General features: G+C 48.6%; 1 protein-coding gene across 10 annotated transcripts in view; it reads left to right on the plus strand.

Moving 5' to 3' along the window:
• The window catches only part of MED24 (mediator complex subunit 24), a 41,892-nt gene that overhangs the window by 12,906 nt on the left and 20,858 nt on the right, over positions 1 to 8,128 (plus strand). For all 10 annotated transcript variants that reach the window (XM_025202894.1, XM_025202895.1, XM_025202900.1 and 7 more), the window contains 5 exons: positions 997 to 1,044; positions 5,031 to 5,113; positions 5,999 to 6,085; positions 6,949 to 7,060; positions 7,781 to 7,923. In XM_025202894.1, coding sequence (XP_025058679.1) covers positions 997 to 1,044; positions 5,031 to 5,113; positions 5,999 to 6,085; positions 6,949 to 7,060; positions 7,781 to 7,923 — 473 coding nt within the window. The remainder of the gene's footprint in view (positions 1 to 996; positions 1,045 to 5,030; positions 5,114 to 5,998; positions 6,086 to 6,948; positions 7,061 to 7,780; positions 7,924 to 8,128) is intronic.

Consider the following 8,128-nt stretch of genomic DNA (forward strand, 5'->3'; position numbering starts at 1 on the left):
TTCAGCAGTGCAGGCAGGAAGTGATCCTAGGGGTCATGTTGCACTTTCCCTATGCCTCATGTTTTTCTCCCTGGGTGTTTGTGTTCCTTGTACTGGTATGGGAAAAGGATGGGTGAAGGGGCTCAAGTGCAGGCCTGAAGGTCCGAAGATCTTGATTCTGTTCTCAGTGCTTCCACCGAAATTGCCAAGTGAGCTGGATAGCCTCCCCCTCTCAGTGCTTCAGTTTACCCATCTGTAAAATGGGCTGAATGTTGTCTCCCTGTGAGGGAAAAAATGCTTGCTGTGTGTTGTCTGCAGGCTAAGTGATTTTGCTGTTGAGACTTACAGGGTTTGGAGGGACCTCAAAGGCCCCCGAGTCCTGGAGAGTTAAGTATCATATCAAGCACTCAGGTTTGTCCTTTTTTTTTTTTTGCATCTGACGCGTGCTGCCCAAAAGGTTACATGGTCATATCTGTCTTTCCTCCTCACCACTGTGACTGGTAGCAGATGGCCCTGAGTTCCCTCCCCCCAGCTCATGTCCAGTTCTTGGTAAACACTTGTGAGGCCAGCTAGCTTTCCCAGAACAGGTTGAACAAATTAGGCTTCGCATTCACCCCCTGCATGCCTCATCCCTGGCCATCTCCATCACAACTGAAAGATATGGAGTGAATCTGTGTCCTGATGCCAATGAACAGGCCCTCCTGCTTCAGGACCTAAGCCAGCTTCTAAGAAGAGATGGGCTAGGAAGAAACTTCTGAAGTGCAGTGCTGTAAGTGCCCTCTAGAGGGTTTCCTTGCACCTTCCTCTGGACCAGCTGACACTAGGGCATTGTCAGAGGCAGGATCCTGGGGTGGATAGATCACAGCTGTGAACACGTGTGGCAGCCTTTTCAATGCAGGTGCTTTCTCCCTTGACTTGTGTGGGCCCCTGTTGTGTTGCACAAATTGGAGTTGTGGTACCTGGGATCCTTTCCTCCTGGCTAGGTGTAAATTTAGAAAACTTTTCTTTTCCCTCCAGATCCCTCAAGTTCTGGTTAAACTAAAGAAATATCCCCAAGGAGAGAAGGTAAGTGGAGATCATGGTTGGTGTGACCTGCTGTGTGCTGTGGCAGCTGTTTATTATGGTAGTGCCTAGGGGCTAGTTGAGATTGGGCCCCGTTGTGGTTGGTGCTGTACAAGCACCATGGAGCAGACGATCACTGTCCCAAAGAGCTTACAGCATAGGTGCTTGGTCAGGGAAGGGTGAAGCCCTGAGGGGTCAGCCAGTTTGGGGCTTTAGCCTACTGGACATTTTGCAAATATAGGCCTTGATCCTGCAGATATGTTGATGCCTGCCTCACTTTGCACACACAAGTACTCTCATTAGGGTCTGTGGGCATGCGTAACCTGAAAGAGAGGTGTAAATCTGGACAGGATCAGGGCCTGCCCCAAGCGAGGTGGTGGTAGAGAGCACCACCTCCCTTGGAAGCCCATTCCAGATTCTGGCAACCCTAACCATGAAGAAATTTTCTGATGTCCAACCTAAATCTACTCTCTATCAGATTGTAGCCGTTGTTTTTGCTTATTCCAAGGGGTGCTCTGGTAACAATGGCCACAAGCTGATAGAGAGTAGATTTAGGTTGGACATCGGAATGAACTTCTTCACAGTTAGGGTTGTCAGAATCTGGAACGAGCTTCTAAGGAAGGTGGTGCTCTCTCCTACCTTGGGGGGTCTTCAAAAGGAAACTAGACAAGCACCTGGCTGGGGTCACATGACCCCAGCACCTTTTCCTGCCACTGGCAGGGGGGCGGACTCTATGATCTATTAAGGTCCCTCCTGATCCTAGCATCTATGAATCTATGAAATGTAGCAGGTAACTGACACAGAGAAGTGACCTGTGGTCCCTGATCCTCCCCATCGTGTCCCCAAGCTCTAGTTGGCACAGGCTAAGACAGGGTGGCTGACATGCAGCACTTGTGCCACAAGTGGCATGGGCAGCCTCTGTGCATGGCATGTAGCAGGTTGCTCCCATGAATTATTATTTATGACAGCACTTTTTTATTATTATGGTGTGTTTTTTCTCTTTGCTGGGGAGAGAACAACAGCGATATCCACAGCAGAATTCAAACCCAGCAGTGACTTTCTGCTTGTAATGCACTTTTAAATGCATGGAGGTCAAGGCCAGGCCCCCTTTAGCTCCTGATGGTGTTGGGGGGCACTTTCATACTGTGCTGGGATGTCATTCGGAGGCTGGCATCTTTGACTATCAGGTTCTCTCTGCACAGCCTTCCCCAGGTGCCTGGAAGATAATTGGTTCCTTTGCTACTGTTGGTACTGCCTGGCTAGTACGACTTTGACTTGGCAGAATGAAATCCCTTGCCATTGTGCAGCTCAGTGAGAAGGCTTGAGTCCCGGTTTTTGAGTGGCTTTGAAAGAACTTCTTGTGCCTAGTGAAATAAAGTTTGATTGAGCACCTGCCTCTTGTGTCTTGTGCGGTTTCAGTATTTCACAGAGGACGTGAACTGTGCCTTTGAGTTCCTGTTGAAACTCTCCCCTCTGCTAGACAAAGCGGATCAGCGATGCAAGTAAGATTTCTTTCCCGCACTGTGCCCGTTGTGTTGTTCAGGCCTGACTACAGGGTAGGCACCAGGACCTGTGGAAAGCCACAACTGTTCCACTCCTTGTACAGTACCATCCATTCTCCTACCTGTTGCGGGGAATGAATGGACTCCCTTGAGAACTGTTGTGCTGCTGTGTTGTGGTCATAACACCATGTTCCACATGCTGGAAGACACAAACAGCTCATAATGAATAAACCAGCCTGAAGATTTGTTTTTTCTTCCCTTCATAACATTTTATATTAAAAATTGGATCCTGGTGTATTTTCAGTCACTTGGTTCTACACACCTGGATCTGTGGCAGAACAACTAACACAGCTGTATGTGCATGGTAACAGGTGTTTGGTTTTGTTCTTCCCTCTCAAACAGGTGTTTGGTACCTGCTGACATAGTTCTTGCTCATGGTTGATGAGCTGGGGATGATAGCTTTTCTCGCCCCAAATTTTGCATGCCTCATTTCCTCTTGCTCTTCGGGTCAGCAGCAAGTGTTTAATACCAAGCTTTGGTTGAGTCACATGCTAATGATGCTCTTCGTTTCTGTAGTTACTTCCCCAACCCTTTACAAACAACCTTGTAGCCTCTTTCGAAAGTACATAGGTAGATATTGTCAATTCCATTCAACAGAAGTATCTTGCCCAGAATCACAGAGAGGGCCTTATGAAATCAGAAAGTGAACCCAGGAATCCTGACTTCATTTTCTGGTTTAATTACTACCCCCTCCTGCCCTGTTGACAGCTCAAGGGGTAATTGCAGTGCTGGGGGAGTGTGTGCGTGTGTGCGCATGCTTATCTGTGGTGTTAACACTCCTGCTTTTATCCCTCTTATCCCCATTTCTTTCTCTCCCAATTCCAGCTGTGACTGTACCAGTCTGCTCCTTCAAGAATGTAGCAAACAGGGACTGCTGTCAGAGACCAACATGACCAATCTGACTGCCAAGAGGTAGGTCCTCAGCTTTGCTGGTCTTGGAATCCCCATATAAAATTCCTGGTAGCCCAGGGAATGTTGATAGCAGCCTGCCCTTGTTATCATTCATTTCCCGAGGTAAAGGACTGTGTCCTATCAGCTCTGAGTTAGAGCCAGGTATGATATGCCTAGTCAACAGAACCCTGAAGCAGGTGCTGATGGTGGAGGAGGAGCAAGGGGGGGGATGTCTACACCATGTTCACCATGTCTACAACATGGTCCAGATAAACCATGTCCACTCTGCCTGCACCCTGGCTTACAAATTTGCAGAGATTGACATGACCCCTGATTGCACCCCACCACTGTGCTTGGGTCCTCAAGTCAGGAAGGCTGAGCATGTTGCTGGGGCATACTACTAGAGCCACACCAGCCTGTAGTTTACAAATTGAGACCCAACTTGCATACAGTTGGTGAACCTTATTTCTCAGCAGTGTGCCTAGTCTCATTCGGGACACGCTGTAGACATCTCTGGAGAGCCAAGCGGTCTAGGCTGAGTAGGCAGGCCTTTGCTGATATGTGAAGAGGGCATTGAGGGGGGCATGGGTATGGGACAGGGTCTTCTTGGTATCTTGCGCACAGTCTTCTGTTCCAATCTACTGGAACCTGTGCATAGGGAGCATGGCTGGTTTGACTGCCCTCTGTGAGGCAGTGGGGTGGAGGGCTGTGTTTACATCCTGACCTTCTTAGGATAAAGGCACACTTTCTTTAGGGTATGGGGGATTGCAGGCTAATGGGGGGTTGTGTAAAGAGCAGGTGCTGCTCAGTCCTCTGAGGAGGTGGGGAAGGCTGCCACTGGCAGGGGGTCGGACTCTATGATCCATTAAGGTCCCTCCTGATCCTAGCATCTATGAATCTATGAAATGTAGCAGGTAACTGACACAGAGAAGTGACCTGTGGTCCCTGATCCTCCCCATCGTGTCCCCAAGCTCTAGTTGGCACAGGCTAAGACAGGGTGGCTGACATGCAGCACTTGTGCCACAAGTGGCATGGGCAGCCTCTGTGCATGGCATGTAGCAGGTTGCTCCCATGAATTATTATTTATGACAGCACTTTTTTATTATTATGGTGTGTTTTTTCTCTTTGCTGGGGAGAGAACAACAGCGATATCCACAGCAGAATTCAAACCCAGCAGTGACTTTCTGCTTGTAATGCACTTTTAAATGCATGGAGGTCAAGGCCAGGCCCCCTTTAGCTCCTGATGGTGTTGGGGGGCACTTTCATACTGTGCTGGGATGTCATTCGGAGGCTGGCATCTTTGACTATCAGGTTCTCTCTGCACAGCCTTCCCCAGGTGCCTGGAAGATAATTGGTTCCTTTGCTACTGTTGGTACTGCCTGGCTAGTACGACTTTGACTTGGCAGAATGAAATCCCTTGCCATTGTGCAGCTCAGTGAGAAGGCTTGAGTCCCGGTTTTTGAGTGGCTTTGAAAGAACTTCTTGTGCCTAGTGAAATAAAGTTTGATTGAGCACCTGCCTCTTGTGTGGTTTCAGGATTTCACAGAGGACGTGAACTGTGCCTTTGAGTTCCTGTTGAAACTCACCCCTCTGCTAGACAAAGCGGATCAGCGATGCAAGTAAGATTTCTTTCCCGCACTGTGCCCGTTGTGTTGTTCAGGCCTGACTACAGGGTAGGCACCAGGACCTGTGGAAAGCCACAACTGTTCCACTCCTTGTACAGTACCATCCATTCTCCTACCTGTTGCGGGGAATGAATGGACTCCCTTGAGAACTGTTGTGCTGCTGTGTTGTGGTCATAACACCATGTTCCACATGCTGGAAGACACAAACAGCTCATAATGAATAAACCAGCCTGAAGATTTGTTTTTTCTTCCCTTCATAACATTTTATATTAAAAATTGGATCCTGGTGTATTTTCAGTCACTTGGTTCTACACACCTGGATCTGTGGCAGAACAACTAACACAGCTGTATGTGCATGGTAACAGGTGTTTGGTTTTGTTCTTCCCTCTCAAACAGGTGTTTGGTACCTGCTGACATAGTTCTTGCTCATGGTTGATGAGCTGGGGATGATAGCTTTTCTCGCCCCAAATTTTGCATGCCTCATTTCCTCTTGCTCTTCGGGTCAGCAGCAAGTGTTTAATACCAAGCTTTGGTTGAGTCACATGCTAATGATGCTCTTCGTTTCTGTAGTTACTTCCCCAACCCTTTACAAACAACCTTGTAGCCTCTTTCGAAAGTACATAGGTAGATATTGTCAATTCCATTCAACAGAAGTATCTTGCCCAGAATCACAGAGAGGGCCTTATGAAATCAGAAAGTGAACCCAGGAATCCTGACTTCATTTTCTGGTTTAATTACTACCCCCTCCTGCCCTGTTGACAGCTCAAGGGGTAATTGCAGTGCTGGGGGAGTGTGTGCGTGTGTGCGCATGCTTATCTGTGGTGTTAACACTCCTGCTTTTATCCCTCTTATCCCCATTTCTTTCTCTCCCAATTCCAGCTGTGACTGTACCAGTCTGCTCCTTCAAGAATGTAGCAAACAGGGACTGCTGTCAGAGACCAACATGACCAATCTGACTGCCAAGAGGTAGGTCCTCAGCTTTGCTGGTCTTGGAATCCCCATATAAAATTCCTGGTAGCCCAGGGAATGTTGATAGCAGCCTGCCCTTGTTATCATTCATTTCCCGAGGTAAAGGACTGTGTCCTATCAGCTCTGAGTTAGAGCCAGGTATGATATGCCTAGTCAACAGAACCCTGAAGCAGGTGCTGATGGTGGAGGAGGAGCAAGGGGGGGGATGTCTACACCATGTTCACCATGTCTACAACATGGTCCAGATAAACCATGTCCACTCTGCCTGCACCCTGGCTTACAAATTTGCAGAGATTGACATGACCCCTGATTGCACCCCACCACTGTGCTTGGGTCCTCAAGTCAGGAAGGCTGAGCATGTTGCTGGGGCATACTACTAGAGCCACACCAGCCTGTAGTTTACAAATTGAGACCCAACTTGCATACAGTTGGTGAACCTTATTTCTCAGCAGTGTGCCTAGTCTCATTCGGGACACGCTGTAGACATCTCTGGAGAGCCAAGCGGTCTAGGCTGAGTAGGCAGGCCTTTGCTGATATGTGAAGAGGGCATTGAGGGGGGCATGGGTATGGGACAGGGTCTTCTTGGTATCTTGCGCACAGTCTTCTGTTCCAATCTACTGGAACCTGTGCATAGGGAGCATGGCTGGTTTGACTGCCCTCTGTGAGGCAGTGGGGTGGAGGGCTGTGTTTACATCCTGACCTTCTTAGGATAAAGGCACACTTTCTTTAGGGTATGGGGGATTGCAGGCTAATGGGGGGTTGTGTAAAGAGCAGGTGCTGCTCAGTCCTCTGAGGAGGTGGGGAAGGTGTGGAGGTTTCCACTCTCTGACTCCCGCTCTTACTTGGATGTGAAATGTCAGGACGGCTGACCGGGAGCATGCCCCCCGTTTGAAATCAGCAGAGAACGCCAACATCCAGCCCAACCCAGGACTCATCCTCAGAGCCGAGCCCACTGTCACCAACATCCTGAAGGTAAATGACCTGCTGTTCAGTGTTCCCAGCTCTCTGAGACCCTGTCATCATCTGATCACCTTCTGCTGTCAGATCTTGCAACCCAGTCAGTGGTTGTTAACACTCCAGGTTCTCCCTGGCTGTTGTGGGAAGGGAACTGCTTCTAGTCAGTCTTGGGGATGGGCTGAGCAGCAGCCGCAGTCAGTATCCAGCCCCATGTTCTGTTATTGACTGCCACCCTGTTTGTTTCTATTCAGCTGAAAGACTTGAGCGGCTTTTCCCCAGATTGAGCCATCCCATTAACTGCACCTGGAATTGCTGCCCCTGTGCAGCATATTAAAACATCCAGATCTGGATTAGCTGTATGAATCAGCCCTGTATCTAGGGAGCATTTTGCTTGCCTTTCTCCAAGTTCCTTCAAGTAGATGCATTGTTATGGCAGCAGCTTTACCTGTGCTTCTGAAGCAGTAGTACATTTTGTTCCATTAGTCTCACTTAAGCCTCTGCAAGTGGTGGCTTATGGGTAATTACAGCTGTTCTTGGGTGGTGGCTGAGCTACTGTAACCATTCTGTATTTTTTATGTAGATCAGGGCTAGGCCAGTTTGGATCATGACAGACCTCCCTGTGACATCATCACCAGCCATTCAGGAAGCTCCATTTGTGTCTAGAGGTTCAAAGCTACTTGATCATGCTATGTTACATTGATTTGCTTTCTCCCTACTTTCTTTTTTATTTGCTAGACCATGGATGCAGATCACTCCAAATCTCCTGAGGGGTTGCTAGGGGTCTTGGGCCACATGTTGTCTGGGAAGAGCCTGGATCTGTTGTTGGCTGCGGCAGCAGCGACAGGGAAACTGAAATCTTTTGCTCGAAAATTCATCAAGTGAGTCTGCAGAGATGATGTCCTCACATCATTGGGTCATTGATGGAAGCAGGTTTGCCCAGGCAAGCGGTGTGGCATGTGTGTTCCATTGACTTCACTTCTCTGTGAGCCAAAGGAAGGGGGAAGCAGGTAGCTTTAGACATCCAGGAGATGTTTTCGGAGCTGGATCAGTTTTCTCTATGTTCCTTGTATGCTCTGGGGAAGA

The sequence above is a fragment of the Alligator sinensis genome, unplaced genomic scaffold (assembly GCF_000455745.1).
Source record: "Alligator sinensis unplaced genomic scaffold, ASM45574v1 scaffold886_1, whole genome shotgun sequence".
In the NCBI taxonomy this organism is placed as follows: domain Eukaryota; kingdom Metazoa; phylum Chordata; order Crocodylia; family Alligatoridae; genus Alligator; species Alligator sinensis.